General features: G+C 37.9%; 1 protein-coding gene across 1 annotated transcript; it reads left to right on the forward strand.

Moving 5' to 3' along the window:
• Positions 1-1865: 1865 nt before the first annotated feature.
• LOC123508363 (protein Red-like) lies at positions 1866-17629 on the forward strand. The gene is made up of 12 exons (XM_045262014.1): positions 1866-2086; positions 5337-5397; positions 5770-5949; positions 6220-6390; positions 7357-7626; positions 13831-14005; positions 14545-14670; positions 14766-15013; positions 15419-15697; positions 15868-15985; positions 16186-16436; positions 17103-17629. The coding sequence occupies exons 1-12, from the start codon at positions 2077-2079 to the stop codon at positions 17128-17130; spliced, it is 1917 nt and encodes a 638-aa protein (XP_045117949.1). The 5' UTR covers positions 1866-2076; the 3' UTR covers positions 17131-17629.

Here is a 17629-nt window from a genome sequence, read left to right on the forward strand (position 1 = left end):
CTGCCAACCTTACAAGATAGAAGAGAAAGAGAGGACCTAATAACAATGTATAAAAATAGTTAAAGGCATTGAAAAGATAGATAAGGAAGACCTGGTGCTGGTGACAAAAGCTGGAAGGACAAGAGGACATGCAAAGAAGATCAGGAAGAGGCAGTGTGTGATGGATAATGGAAAATACAGTTTTCCACATAGAACGGTGGAAAAGTGGAACGCTTTGAATGATGAAGTTGTTGCAGCATATAATGTGCATAACTTTAAATACGTAAATGGAGATATGGAAACAGGACACTATGAGCCCCGCTCAGACCCTGTACAATACAACTAGGTAAATACACGCTGAGTTATTATGTCACAGAATGTCCTCTCTTTGCTTGATTTAGGCCGGAAGGTCAACATGACTTGTATGTATACCCTCACTGACCTTTTCTTAGACTCAGCCACTCTTAGGGATATACTCAAGGAATATCCTACGTTTGTTCCCAGATTATTGGATATTTATGCAATAAGGTGTACCTACAATATCTGTATTTATTTATTTACTTATATTCTTGTTATGTTTACTATCTATTTTTATATTTTTGATACTCTACCCTTAAGTCTTTGCCCAGAGGGTGGGTGGCAAGGTCCATTCTCCTCCTTGGTTTCATTTCATTATTAATGCAACAATAAATGTATTAATCAATCCATCCATCTCCAGTCAGTTCATCTCCAGGCTCCAGCTCAAGGAATATACAGAATCCTTGCTCCAGCTAGTCCAGCAGACAGCCGAAGCAAGATGTCGCCACCTTGCCGCTACCTGCCGCTATTGTCTCGTGTTGTGTAGAACTAATGAATACCCTGCAATAAGTCTAAGTACTCTGGAACTGTGCCTTTATGCCTGCATGTTAAGTATTGGTACAAATAAACTTATCATTTGTGTCCAGTGTATCTCTATCCCACCTCTCTGTCTTGTTCGAGTCAGCTAAGTCACTGGTGTAGCCTGTAAGTGCCACGGTGATTGCGTTCCCTGTTGTGTTGCTGTCCTGTCCCTTGTCTCCTGAACAGTCACTGTGGTAAGTGGTCAAGTTCCTGCCGTAACAATATGCTTATATGTTTATTCCATTTATCATTACTGCTATTGTACTATTACTCATGGGTATCAATTCCTTGAAAAATAATCTATATGAAACTAAGAACATCTATTGAGCATCAATGTGTCTACATTGGAAATAAAGTCAGTAATTTAGATAGTACTATATGTATATTCATTGGGAAACATTAGGAAGAGAGAAGGGAAGCATTTAGGCAAGGAATACTGTAGGTAGGTTTAGGAGTGGCTGTATAATCTGTAGAACATCATAATGTTGGCTATATTAGTGTGAGTGTAGGGAATTGATGTAGGCTTCCTATAAAAACAAATCAATTAAATTAGCAAATAAGTAAGACATGAGAGAGAAATGACAATAATGCAAGGGTAAGCAAAGGAATAAGTTTTTCAGCCTCACTAGATTAATAAAAAAAAAATATGATAAAGATAAGTTAAGAAATTAAATGCCATGGTCGATTTTCCTATATGATCAATTAATGTGCATTTGCGCATGGAGAACAGAAAGAGTAAGACGTTCATTTTCTTTATTATATAATACTAAACTAATCAATATACTCTAAAAAATATGCTTCTTGAAAATACTGATAGACTACGGGAAGATAGCCAGCATGAGGACAAGGAATCAGTTTGAATTTAGCGCTTAAGTTAGTTTTACCTCACAACTTTGTCGTTTATCATAATTACAATAGGTTATAATAGAGTTTACTATGTTTTCATTCAGTTAATTTTGAACTAGTTTGGTACAAAATGAGGGTAGTTATTAGGTATGATATCACTCTTCTACACAAACCGGAAACACTGCCAGGCGACCCACGGATCCTCGGATCTGCCAGAGTAGACAAGTCAGGCCAGTGAGACAGAGTGCGGCCAGTGTTTGTTTATATCTTCTGGCTGGAGTGGTTGGTGGGTGAGTGGCAACAGGCTGACACCACGCTGGTAAGGTGAAGACAAGCCTTTACTAGCAGCCTGCACCCCATACACCATTCAAGATGCCCACGGGTAAGCCTATACAGGAATTCTAATGTCTCGAATATTATTATTATTTTTGTTTTTCATTGATATCTATGTAATAGCTGTTGTAAGGCAGTTTTCTTCGTGTTATATCGGACGTTCATCTTTTGTAGGGACTCGCTAAGTGCTAGCCATTGTGCTTTGGGGTAAAATTGCAGAATAAGGTCTACCTGCCTTTCGCCAACAGCCCTCCCAACACCAATAGGTATGGGAGCCTGAACATTGGGGAAGCGGTGTTTATGTGTATTTAAAGCCAAAATAGGCCAAATTTTGTAATTATAAAAGAAAATTCCAAGAGGTCATATTTGGCAAAATTTGAAAAAAAAAATAAAAACAAATAAGAATCCCTAAAATGATGATGAAATCTAACATAAGTAATCTGACCTAGCTGCGGGGGGGGGGGGACTCTAGTAAGTATTGCTGAAGTTCAGTTTGACTATGGATTCCTATACTGGTAAATGTTTATAACAAGTCCTTCCTCCATACCATCACCAATCCTCTGCCCAAGAACAGCAAACTTGGGGATCTTGAGGGAAGGCTTGGGTGGGGAAAGCTGAAATAGACCATTTTTGGCAATTAAAAGAAAGGGGAAAACATGTCATAATTTAGCACAAAAAAAGCCAAGAAATGTCACTTTTTGCTAAATATTTGCCAACAATTTGCTACATTTGTGGCTGTACCTAAGATGTACTAAACCTAGCATTATAATCTTGCCAGGGGTGCTGCCTCCCCCTGGACACTGTCCCCCAACTTACTAAACAAACCCTATCCTAAACTAACCTAATTTTTAAACCCAACACTACAACCTAGCCAGGGGGCTGCACCTCCCCTCTGGACTCCCTCCCCTACCCCTACACTAATTAATCAAACCCTAACCTAACCTAACCAGATTTTAACCTTTATACAAAATATAGCGGAGCATTGGCAACGCTGCTCACCAATGACAGCATCACTATTACTTGGTTAGTAACCCAGCAGTTGCTAACCAAACCCTAACCTAATTTTTAGACCCAACACTATAACCTAGATGTTGGAGGCTGCGCTCCCCCACTCCTCCAAATCCTCCATATGTATTAATCAAATCCTAACCTAGCCTAATTTTAACCTATATATAAAATATAGTGAACCATTGTTAACACTGCACTGCACACCAATAATAGCAATGCTCACCACTGAAGCTCCCTCCTAACAGGCTAACATGGTGCTGCCATGCTACACCCCTTCAAGGAAATCACAAAAATGTCTGGTGTCTGGTATTACTCACAATTTTGGGAAACAAAATCAACCTGTGATGCACACACAAGTCAAATAAGTCTCTTGCATTTCCAGTGTCATGGTGATAGAACAAAAGAAAAAAGAAGCCTGAAATCACAGTCAAAGCACTGGGTGTCCATGGTGAAAGCAACTTAGCAAATGGTAGAAACTGATGTTGTTCGCTCTCTCTCAAAAGAAACAAATGCAATACAATAAGTAACTCCCAGCATGGAGGGCTTTCATCGGATGTCCTGTAATCAAACGTCCGTGATTGGTTTTGTCATGATACGTCATTTAAGTAACTTACCGGCATGGGTGGCTCTCATTGGACATCCATGACACATGATATATAAACACCACAACTCCCACAATGTCCCACTAATGTAAACAGCCACAAAAAGAAGGGGGAGGAAGATTGAGGAAAACTGCTCTGTTTCTGGCACAATTTTTATTTTTTCAAAGCATCACTACAAACCAATAAAACCCTTCCGCCTGGAAAAGAAAACTTCCTAAATGTGAAATAAAGTTATTATATTACCACAACATGTAGTCATGTCATGTACTACTTAGAAGGACCGGTAGTAAACATTAACCCTTTTTTTTTATACCATAATTGGCATTTTACTGGCAAAAGAGGTATGTATTTTGGGTACCTCCTATGTGAAACCCCACCTACTGTATTTGGGACCCGTTTCCTTGAGTGGATGCCCTCCCTACCCTCAGACTGTGGCCAGGATTCAAACCCATACCCCCAAAGCACACATGGTTCCACTGTACCATGGCAACCAACATGGATTCTTTGTGTTATTGTTATTGTAGAATGTACTTTCCTGCTGCATATGGGTGTGTTTTAAGTGGTTCTAGTCAGATATTTGCTATGTTTTAGGTGATTCTGGTTATTTACTTCTCCTTATTTTTGTCTTTTACCTCCTGAAAACCCCACAGTCCCAAAGATTCCCAAGCTTGTTGAGGGTAGAAGGTTGGTGTCATTTTTCAAAAACTTTTATTGCCATATGTGTACTATGGGTCTTGTAAAGGTTCAGAAGAAAGTATGGGAAAAATATGCCACCAACTTTATACTGGACCTTTATTCTTTTCTTGTAGTTTTATTTGAAGTTTATCCCATGTTTATATATATATATATATATATATATATATATATATATATATATATATATATATATATATATATATATATATATATATATATATATATATATATATATATATATATATATATATATATATATATATATATATACTGACTGTCTTCAAGCCTCTTTCTCTCTGGAATGGTGTAATGTTGCATCTCTTGCTATGTTTTATTATTTTCATGCTAATCTGGTCTTGCTAACAGCATACCTGCCCTTCTCCCCATGGCCTTGGTGCACAAGGCTTTCTTCTTCCTCACACCCCTTTTCTATCAACTCTCTAATGCAAGAGTTAAACAATACTCTGAATCATTCACACCTTTCTCTGGTAAACTCTGGAACTCCATGCCTGTTTCTGTATATCCTACTTCCTATGACTTGACTTCATTTTATTAAAAGGGAGGTTTGGAAACATTTATCTCTCATTTTCTTTTGGCTAACTTTTTTTAACCTGCAAGGGGACCAGCAACTAAGTGGGCCTTTTTGCCTTTCCCAGCTTTCCTCTTACATATATATATATATATATATATATATATATATATATATATATATATATATATATATATATATATATATATATATATATATATATATATATATATATATATATATATATATATATATATATATATATATATATATATATATATATATATATATATATATATATATATATATATATATATATATATATATATATATATATATATATATATATATATATACATACATACATACATATACATACATATACATATACATATTCCCCCTCCCTCCCCACAATAAGGATGTATGTAATGTGTGTGTGTTGAATGTTTCTTCCCTTTTTGCAGGTGGTGAGGAGGTGTTCTCCAATCCCTTGGCTCCCCCAGGGGAGGCCTTGATGGATGACAGGTCAGTACATAGGTTCTGTTTTGGCCTCATGATCACTACTTCAATACAATTGATAAATATTTGTACTGTCAGAAATTGGTAAATCAAATCTTCTTTCATTTCTGAAATTCTAGTTTCATTGGACAACAGTTTCTGTATTTCTTTGTGTATCTGTCTGTAGCTGTGGAGTTTTGGAGTTTAAACTGTTCTATATTTATAGAGGTTAGGTTTTGGCTACCTGCATTATCCAATCCAGCACCTCAGTGTGTCTGAGTCCAGTAGGCTGGGCTATGTCCTTCTCTTGCCTGTGACCGTGCGCAGTTTGGGTATACGTATTACATATTATTTTGGGATTGTCATGACTGAACACTACACGACACTCATCCTTTGCAGGCCACAGCGTTTGACCAATGCAGATTTCCGTAAGCTGCTGATGACACCACGAGCTCCGGCAGGCAGCCAGAAGGAAACTGTTGCTTCCACAGGGACCAAGACACCGGGCACTGAGCCGCCCACACAGCGCCGGGAGAATAAAGATGATGCTCGAGCTGCTGAGAGGAAGAAAAAGAAAAGGTAATGTATGGTTGTGTCCTCTGTGATGATCACAGCTTTTTGATAAAGGATGATTAATTTCTGTATTTTATGAAAATGTGAAGATCCTTTTTAAGGCTGATATGGATATGAAGCTCAGCAGTGTATTTGAAAGCATATCACCTATGAACTGCATCTTTGCCTAATTTTTGTGCCTATTAAACAGTTTATTAATTCACAATTTCAAAATATTGTTTCATCATTGTCATTTGCTCCAAGAGTTGATTATGGCTAAGACCTTTTCACTTTCAGTTACTATGCAAAAATTAAAAAGGAGGAAGAGGAGAAAATGGCTGAGCTTGCTGAAAAGTATCGAGACCGAGCTAAGGAACGTCGGGAAGGCAAGAACCCAGACTACCAAGCTGAGGATCCCTCCCAGGCTGGCATGGGTGGCTACCGGGCTGTGGCTCCTGACCTCAAGTCGTACGTGTCATTCTGAATGCCTGTAATTTTCACTAATATTATAATTATTGATAATTTGTCTTGTAACTCACTGTCTTCATCATCTCTGTCATTGCTATAGTGTTGCATTTCTTACTTTCTTCTCCTGCTATTTTCATGCCAGCTACTCTTCTAATATTGCTAATTAGGTTGTCTGTTAGGGACCAAGATGCCAGTGACCGCTGGCATATTAAATAACTCAATTTATTCAGTTTAATGCGGGTTAACCTGACTCAGTGACACCACATGCACCCACAGTGCTTCTGGTCTCTGAACTGTCACTCAGTGCCACAGAGGCAAGGAGATCAGTTCAGAAATGTTCAGCTGTTCCTTCTCAGTCCTCACTCCTCAGTCTGGAGCTAATCTGCACAGTGAGTGGATTGTTTCTCTGCATTTTCATCTTGTGTTCTATGCTATGGCATCCAAGCATCCTTCACAGGAAAAGTGATTCCAAGAAATCAAGGAAGACTGTAAACATTGAAAAGAAGTAAAAAATGTTAGAGTGTTATGCTATAGGAGAAGACCTTGGTGATTGTCCATGTAATGGGACTGAGGGAGAGCACGTTGCGTATGATTAGAGCTAATAAAACAAGAACGTGTTTTTGTTTTGTTTCCGTGACCCAGCGATGTATTAATATTTTTTAAGGTTTGAGTTACAAAATTCCAAAATTAAGCAGACTTTACCATTGGCCAGGAGCATAACTCCCCTGTTACCATTGTTTCTCTACGAGAAAATTATGTTTGAAAAACATGTCTCCAAGAGCCCAACCCTCACGTTAATCAAGAGTTAACTGTATTTAATTTGAAATATTTTTTCACTAATTTCTGCAGGGACTTGTGTTTTATCTGGCAAATTCCCAGAAGAGTCTGGCAAGTATTATTTGTACAGAAAGGATATTGCATGGTATTGCACTTTGAAACATCTATTTTTTTTTCTGTATGAATTAGGGGCCTTGATGCTGCCGAACGTCGTAAGCAGATGATCCAAGAGTCCAAGTTCTTGGGTGGTGACATGGAGCACACTCACTTGGTGAAGGGTCTGGATTATGCCCTGCTGCAGAAGGTACGCTCAGAGATCCAACTGAAGGAGTCTGAGCTCAAGATAGAGATAGATCGGTCTGCCCCAGATGCACCAAAGGAGAAGAAGCCACCTCCTCCTCCTCCTCCCCCTCCTACAGTTGCCCCAGTACCACAGGAAGATGATGAACTTGTGTTCAAGTAAGTCTTGTTTTATATGAGGTGAGTTGGTCTGCATTTTAAATTGAAGTTGTTATATTCATCTTCCACTTCTGAAACATATTTCCACTTCAGTCTTTTTGTCCATGTTCTTTTGTCAGATTAACATTTAGCAACTTTCAGATCATACTGATGTTCTTGGTGATGTCTCTTTATTTTTCTTTATGTAGGAGGCAACAAAACTAAGAAAAAAAGCACTCAAAGGTGCCAGTCCCCTAAGAGTATAAAGTGGTCATCAAGATTTTAATGATAAGTGTATTGAGACCTCCCTCTTGCAAGAATTCAAGTCATAGGAAGGTGGAAATACAGAAGCACGCAGGGAGTTCCAGAATTTTTTGGAGAAAAGGATAAATGATTGAGAATACTGGTTAACCTTTTGATTACAGAGATGGACAGAACAGGGATGAGAGAAAGTAGAAAGTCTTGTGCAGCAAGGTCACAGGAGGAGGGAAGATATGCCATTAACAAGATCAGAATAGTAGTTAGCATGAACATAGTTGCTGTATGATTAATGTAACTGGAGAATCATGAGTTAAGGGTTTCTTTTGGTTCATTTTTTGTGTGATTAATGTTATTGGAGATTCATGTAGTTGAGGGTTTCTTGGGTTCATTCATTGTTCATTGGACAACATTGCCATGGTGATGTTGGCCACTGGATGGTCATCTGACGGGTTGTCATCTGCTAGTTGTTGTGAAGGTTGTGGTCACGTCCTGGGGCTCATGGTTGTCGGTTTTATAGGCGGTCTGTGGTTTCGTGAGTTCCACCGTGTACTTGGTATTCTTGACCGTTGTCTTTCATGCTGTTGTTCACTTGTTTCTTTCTTCCTGGTCTGTGAGTGACGCATAGAGAGGTCTTGTCTACTGTAAGGCTTTCTTCCTCTCACCCCTGTTCTGTTCAACTCTAATGCAAGAGTTAGCCAGTTCACTCAATCTTTCATACTTTTATTGGTAAACTCTAGAACTTTCTGCCTGCTTCTGTATTTCCATTTTCCTACAACTTGACTTCTTGTAAGAGGAAAGTTTTAAGACATTTATCGCAGATTTTTGGTTAACTCTCAGTCTTTTAAAGAACTTGCAATTAAGTGGGCCTTTTCTTTTTCTTTTTTGTTGCCATTGACCAGCTTCCCCTATTCCACACACACACACACACACACACACACACACACACACACACACACACACACACACACACACACACACACACACACACATAAGAAGAAATATGTCACAGGATGAGCGAATGAAAATGAAAGAGCTTGTAACTGAAGTGAAAGAGAGGAATGACGAAAGAACAGAGGAGGAAAAGATCAAGTTTTTTTGGAGGATGAGAAATGGGAGGCTAAAGAAGTGGTGGATAAAACAGGCGGAATAGACATTACATGGAAGAAAGAGACTAGGAATGGAATACAAGTGACTTACATGAATATAGATGGATTTCTGTCTAAGAGGCTAGAATGTATGAATTACCTAAGAAATAACGAACCGGACATAATGTGTATAGTGGAAACAAAGCTAAGGCCCGAAATAAAGCTAGACTGGTTTGTTGTAAAACACTACAAAGTATGGAGAAATGATAGAAAAAATAAAGGAGGTGGTGGTATAATGGTTCTTACTAAGGAAGATCTGATAGTGAAGGAGGTGAACTATAGTAAGAGAAATGAGGAAGTGATAAGTATGCTTATAACAGATGGCAAGAGGGACATTAATATTATAACAGTATACATACCACCCAGAACCAGTGCTTGGGAATATGAACAGTACCAAATGGTGATGAGAAATACTCTAGACAGAATGAAGCAAGAACTCATCAGAAAGGATAGAGTGATGATAGTTGGAGACTTTAATTGTAAAGAAATAGTGTGGGAAGACTACGAAGTGGTGAACGGTGGTGAGTGGGCAGAGGAATTGTTAAAGGTAGCAACAAATAACTTGATGACACAGTGGGTGAGATCACCAACAAGGTGCAGGGGACAAGATGTTGCAGCAAGGTTGGATTTGGTATTTACCAGGGCATCTCTAAAAGAGGAAATTGAACATGAAATGTCCCTTGGGGAGAAGCGATCATGATGTCCTAAGCTTTGAGCTGGATACGAAATTAAGCACGAATAAGATTGTGGAATGCAGGGAGGAAAAATTAAATTATATTAGGGCAAATTATAACCATATAAGGGAGTTCTTTAATGAAATTGACTGGTCCGTGGTATACCAGGAAAGGGATATGCAATTGAAATACGATAAATTTATGGATTTGTATAACTCTGCTGTGAAAAAGTTTGTGCCATATTACAGAAAGAGGACTTTAAATAATAAACAGTGGTTTAATAGAAATTGTGAAGAAGCAAAAAAGAACAAAGAAAAGGCATGGAAGAAACTTAAGAAAAACAGTGATGTATTATCAAGAGAAGTTTACAAAACAGCAAGGAATAGATATGTTGAAGTAAGGAGAACAGCACAGAAGGAATATGAACAGAGGGTGGTGGAAAACTGTGATAGTGACCCAAAAATGTTTTACAAATTCATAAATGGAAAACTAAATATAAGGGAGGCAATAGAAAAGGTAAAAATGGGAAGAAGTATATGAGGATGCTGGAGATATAGCTGAAATTTTGAACGACAACTTTTGCAAAGTGTTTACAAAGGAGGAGCATTTTATGGGAGGAAGACCTACGGAAATAAAGCAAATGCAGGACATCATGGTTACTAAGGAAGATGTAAGGAAAATTATAAGCAATCTGGATATTAATAAATCAATGGGGCCTGATGGCATATCTGGGAGGTTGCTAAATGAATGTAAAGATCAATTGTTGAACCCCGTATTTGATATTGTGGAAACCTCCATACGAACAGGATTAGTCCCAAAAGAGTGGAAAAGAATGGAACCGCTAAATTATAGACCAGTATCGTTGACTAGTATATTGTGCAAGGTATGTGAAGAAGTAATAAAGCTAAGTGGAGTGAGTATCTAGAAAGTGAAAACATTCTGAGTGAAAGACAGTTTGGTTTCAGAAAAGGAAGATCGTGCGTATCCAATTTATTATGTTTTTATTCAAGAGTGACTGACATACTACAACATAGAGAGGGATGAGTGGATGCTATCTACCTGGACTTGAGAAAGGCCTTTGATAAAGTACCACACAATAGACTGATGTGGAAACTAAAGAAGATTGGAGGAGTAAATGATAAACTAGCAAAATGGATGGAAAATTACTTAATGGGAAGAGAAATGAGAACAGTGGTGAGAGGAAGGAAGTCCGAGTGGAAGAAGGTAACCAGTGGAGTTCCACAAGGGTCAGTGCTTGGTCCCATCATGTTTTTGATTTATGTTAATGATATGCCAGTAGGAATTGACAGTTACATGAACATGTTTGCGGACGATACTAAAATTATGAGGAGAGTAAAGAATGTGGAAGATTGTAACAAGTTACAGGAAGATCTTGATAAAATATATGAGTGGAGTAAGGAGTGGCAGATGGAATTTAATATAGACAAGACCCATGTTATGAAAATGGGAAGAAGTAGATACAGACCAAACTGGGATTACAGGCTGGGTGATGAGAAAATTAAAGAGACCAATGAGGAGAAAGACTTAGGAGTAACCGTGCAAAACACTTTGTCACCGGAGAAACACATTAACAAGATTTTTTGGAAAACATATAACATGCTTCAAAATATTGGCCTTGCATTCCACTACCTAGATGAAGGAATGATGAAGAAGATATTATGTACCTTAATAAGACCCCAGTTAGAATATGCAGCATGTGTCTGGTCACCGCATATGAAGAAAAATGTGAAGAAGGTAGAAAGGGTACAGAGGCTGGCAACAAGGATGGTACCAGGACTCAGGAGTTAGACTATGAGGAAAGACTGAGGAAGCTGGGGCTGACCACATTAGAAGAGAGAAGAACAAGAGGAGACATGATAACTATGTATAAATTGGTGAACAAGATTGACATACTGGACAGAGAGTTGATAAAGGTGACCACAAGTAATCATCTCCGAGGACATGGAAAAAGCTAATAAAGACATCTGTCTAAATGACGTGAGAAAATACAGTTTCCGCATCGTAGCATTGATAAGTGGAATAAACTGAGCAGTGATGTCGTTGATGTGTGTGTCAATCAGATGAAAGAGATATGACAGGAATGGACAAGGAGACAGGACACAGAGAGCTTAGCTCGGGCCCTGTAATACACAAATAGGTAAATACACACACACACACATATATATATATATATATATATATATATATATATATATATATATATATATATATATATATATATATATATATATATATATATATATATATATATATATATAGAAGTGTTTTAGGATATATATATATATATATATATATATATATATATATATATATATATATATATATATATATATATATATATATATATATATATATATATATATATATATATATATATATATATATATATATATATATATATATATATATATATATATATATATATATATATATATATATATATATATATATATATATATATATATATATATATATATATATATATATATATATATATATATATATATATATATATATATATATATATATATATATATATATATATATATATATATATATATATATATATATATATATATATATATATATATATATATATATATATATATATATATATATATATATATATATATATATACAGGCAACCCCGTTTAACGAAAATACTAAAAACACTTCGTTAAGCGAAACTTCGTTAAGCGAACCGATTATAACAAGTTTAACCCCTGATTTGAACTTCCATTGAGAGTAAGCAAAGCGAGAGTGCATCATAGTACAGTGAAAGGTTTAATGAAAGTAAAGATTATGAAGTTAAACATTAGGTAGTTTAATTTAAGTCATTATAATGTACACTAATGTATGTATGTACGTAACTTTATAATGTTGATGATCTTAACTTTATGAAGGGAGGAGGAGTGAAATGGGAAAGACTAACCGGCAACCTGTGGAATATAAACAAAGTGCGCATCATGGTACTGCATACAAAACTTATGTACCACATATCCACAAGGCTTTCCATTTTATCCATTGTAGAGTCACGAGTTCAGGTAGTTCTTTTAGCTTGCAAGGAAGATACGGTCTCACCAGCCTTGTTAATAGAGTCTGCTGACTTGAAAATAGAGACAGTATAATATGGAGTCAAGATAGTGGCCAGCACTGCTGTAGTTTTCTGGCCTCTCTCGTGTCTGTGAATAATATCTAGCTTCATTTGGAGAGTAAGAGACTTCCTGGTCTTCTTACGAACACTAGGCCAATTGCAGGGCATTTTGGTGGTAACTTGAGCTAGGGAAGACAAGCTGCTTCTGACGCTGTTATGTTTTGACTGGGAGTGAATGTTGCGTGTTGTCCACGAGAGGCTTGATCTTGATCTTGATCTTTATTCTATAGGGGTCCCAGGATTTTTCCTGAGGCAGGCCTTATTACCAGCAGCTCCTGGTGTATTCAAAAGCCTGTCAGCTTGCGTGATATGGTGGGGCTTTCAAATTTGGAAAAAATTACCTAGATAAAACTTCGTTAAAGCGAGTTTGGTGTTAGTTAACGAGCAGATGGTAGTAAAATGAAACCTTTGTTGTAGCGAAATTTCGTTGTGTGAACCTTCATTAAACGGGGGTTGCCTGTATATATATATATATATATATATATATATATATATATATATATATATATATATATATATATATATATATATATACATACATACATACATACATACATACATACATATATATTAAGAGTATAAATGGGCAGGAGATTCTCTCTTAAGCATATTCTATCAGAAGTGATGGCAAGTTCTGTATTTATTATTTTCTTCAAGTCATTTTCTTTATACCTTAGGATTGTCTTCACTTTTCTTCCAAGAGTATTGATGGTTTCACTGTAGCTAACCATTGTGCTATATCTGGATATCAGTTCCCATGAACTTTTTTCAGTAGCAGCTGCTGAAGAAGGTTCATGGGAACCAATATCCAGATATAGCACAATGGTTAGCTACAGTGAACTTATATACTGTGCATTTACAAAAACCTACAAGCGTAATATAGTCACACTAGGCATCTCTCTCACTTTTTTCTGTTCTATTTTCACTCTATTAATGCTGTACCAATTATTACTATCATCTAACTCTGCAGGACCAATGTAGGACGGCGCATCTTTGGCAGTATCTTCAACACCAAGCCAGCAGAGTTTAATGACCTTTTCCTGACGGGCCGCATGGCTTACGCCATTGATCTGGATGATGATGTAGCAGAGAGTGATATCCCCACCACTGTTATTCGTTCCAAGGCTGACCTCCAGGGGATTGAGGTAACTGTAGGCCAGAATTATCCTTTCTATGATCTCTTCAAAGGTCCCTGTTTTTTTTTTTTTTGTGTGTGTGTGTGTGTGTGTGTGTGTGTGTGTAATTCACTGTTCGATCTGCTGCAGTCTCTGACGAGACAGCCAGACGTTACCCTACGGAACGAGCTCAGAGCTCATTGTTTCCGATCTTGGGATAGGCCTGAGACCAGGCACACACCACACACCGGGACAACAAGGTCACAACTCCTCGATTTACATCCCGTACCTACTCACTGCTAGGTGAACAGGGGCTACACGTCAAAGGAGACACACCCAAATATCTCCACCCGGCCGGGGAATCGAACCCCGGCCATCTGGCTTGTGAAGCCAGCGCTTTAACCACTGAGCTACCGGGCCGTGTGTGTGTGTGTGTTTGTTTGTTTGTGTGTGTGTGTGTGTGTGTGTGTCATTTATATTATATTATCATTACCATTAAGATAGGTCTCCTCATAAAAGACATTCAATTTCACTTTGTAATGCACTTCTTTTCCTTGTGTCTTCCTCAGAACATGCAAGCAACCTTTACCACCAATGACATCGTTATCCAAAAATTGACGCAGATTCTGTCATACCTTCGCACAGGACGAGCCAACAAGAAACAGAAGAAGAAGGACAAGGGGAAAAATGAATCAGTAATGTCACTATTGTCCTCAGTAGTCTACTTATCATATTAAACCCCAGAAAGGCCTTAGCATCAACTCATCAAATTTTATCAAACCATTTGCAGGCCAACCGAGCAGCAGCTGATGACAGTATCTATGGGGACATCGGGGAGTACGTGCCGTCAGTGGGCAAGGCCACAGACCGGGAGAAGGAACGTGGAGATAGAGACAGAGACCGAGACAGGGGGAGGGACCGAGACCGAGACCGTGAGCGAGACCGCCGTGACAGGGACAAAGAAAGAGGAGACCGAGAGAGGGACAGGGACAAGGACCGGCGAGACCGTGACAGGGATCGTGATCGAGATCGGGACAGGTGAGTGGTGTGACATTTGCCACATTTCAGCTTTCAGAGATTAGGGGCTGCCATGGTACAGTGGAACTGTGTTTTCTTTGGGGGCCAAGGGATCTTCATGCATGTTGGTCTAAATCCTGGCCATGGTCTGAGAGTAGGAAGTTGGGGTACCAGTTGCCAAATGGTAAATCCAAATTCCATTGTTAGGAGGCACTATCCTAACTCTGATAAACTAAGGAAATCACATGTAAAACCAAAAATAAAAAGCTAGAAATTTGATATCAAATATTAGAAATTATTCATATCTCAAAGAAAATTAAAACTAGTACGTATTAGATGTTTAGTTTCTTTTCACCTTCATTGAAATACTGTTAACTCTTCCAAATATTGATAACCAGTGGATGTTTTGTCTGGTCAACTCAACAGACATGATCGTGACAGAGAACATGACAGGGAGAGGAAACCTCGGTCATACTTTAGCCGTTCTGCCCACGAGGAGGTGAAGAATGAGATCCGTGCAGCTGAGGAGAGGCTGCAGGCACAGTGGCCCACTGCCAGTGACATCAAGGTAGACAAGCAGGTCTCTCAGCTCACCCAATCAGTGACACAGTTACCCCAGCAGCAGCAGCAGCAGCAGCAGCAGCCTCAGCAGCCTCAACAGCCACAGCAAATGGCAACCCAGCATGCCCAGCAGAACCCAAAACCGTGAGTCAAGGATCAGTAGTTTGTAGCCTTTAGTATTCTTACCACTGTTAGCATTATAAGCAACACCAGTAAATCTTTCCACAGAAACCAGAGCATATGACAATAGAATATAAAGCAGAGTGGTTATAGAAATAATGGGTAATTCTGAAAGCTAAATCTTTCTTCTACAGAGTCAACAGTCTTCTGGCAGGGAATGACTACTACACAGAATGCTATCCAGGCATGGCAGAGATGCAGGATGCTATTGATGATTCAGATGATGAGGCTGACTACACCAAGATGGACATGGTAAGTTGCTTGCTGGGATTGGTAAAGAAAAGTATGGTTTACATGAGAAGTGAAATCTCCCATGCCATGTCCAGTCCCTTTGAAGATGCTCTTAAAGGAAGCAAGGCATCAGAGAGAAGAGAATTATCATAATCACATATTGCATTTCAGTCCATGATAATATATAATTGATTCCATGTGTTCCCTTCTCTCTCCTCCAGGGCAACAAAAAGGGTCCTGTGGGTCGCTGGGACTTTGACACCCAGGAGGAGTACAGTGACTACATGAACCAGCGGGAGGCCATGCCCAAGGCTGCTTTCCAGTATGGTGTGAAGATGGCTGATGGTAGGAAGACTCGACGCATTGGGGGGAACAAAGAGAAGGATCGCAATGCTGAGCTCAACAGAGAGTGGCAGCAAATTCAACAGATCCTGAAGCGCCGCAAGGACACTGATGGTGGTGGAGGAGGACCGTGAGTGTTGATCTGGATTGTTGTTTCGTCTATAAAGGAGTGTTGATATTAAGTCAGGCCTGTAGCTAATCTTAAATGTTTCTGCATCTTTTCTAGACAACTTTTCACAGGATCTAGAGGAAGTTGTTTGAGATTTTAAGGGCATGTGCATGATTCTGGTGACAGTTTGAAAAATATTCTCTATTCTCAGTTGCAAAACATTTATGAGAACCTGACTGATCATCTCCGTGACATGTGAAAATTATCCTTATGAATGTAGAGGGCATTTCAGAATGCAGGGCAGAGGAATATAATTGTCTTTAGACTGATTATGGCCTTCATTGCTGACTGTATAAAAGCATCCTGGGAATTGCGGGGCCATATTAATTGACTATACACTGCATGCTTGGCCTCACCTGATCCATGCTGAGACTTAAAAATAATTTTTTTGTCATAGAGTCAGAAACTTGAATAGATACACTGAAATATAATTCCATGATATTCAAACATTGCTCAGTACTATAAACAAGTGGTATGCTACCCCTTACTCCCACCCACCACTGCAAAGTAAACTGTTTGATGAATTAAAGAATATGTAAAGAAATAAAAACTTCAAGTGAATATATAATATGAGTGTATACTATTACTACAACAAAATTATAAAATATATTTGTTTATTCTTTTCAGGGAGAAGGCAGCAAGATATGACTACTGATGTGGCTAAGAATGTGTTGAAAAAAATAGTGTGTGGAATTATGAATAAATCACTGTTTCTTGTAGATGGGAATATAAACTTTATTCAACAAAATACATATTGTCATAAGATAAAGCAAATAAATTATTTAAATATCTATGTAGAATTTTGTATATTAATCAGATGAATGATGGAACATTGAAATAATTATATTGTCTATGTTTGTTTATTCATTTATATATATTTTTTAAGATGATTATTCCTAAAATCATGAATATGGATCCTGTACCAATAGTGTCAGTGGTACATATATTTAAATTAGGAATTCCAAACAATAGTTCTGTCAGGCTGACTCTGTGCAGCATTAACATACAATGTACCATGCTCTTATTAATTCTACCTAGTACATTTGCATTGTGTTTGATCCAATGAGTCTAGTACATTTTATTGACTTTCTTTTCTTATTATGTACTTTTGAGGAGACATTAATCAAGGAAGGAATAAATATATATGTAATATA

Source organism: Portunus trituberculatus, chromosome 24 (genome assembly GCF_017591435.1).
Source record: "Portunus trituberculatus isolate SZX2019 chromosome 24, ASM1759143v1, whole genome shotgun sequence".
NCBI classification, from domain to species: Eukaryota; Metazoa; Arthropoda; class Malacostraca; order Decapoda; family Portunidae; genus Portunus; species Portunus trituberculatus.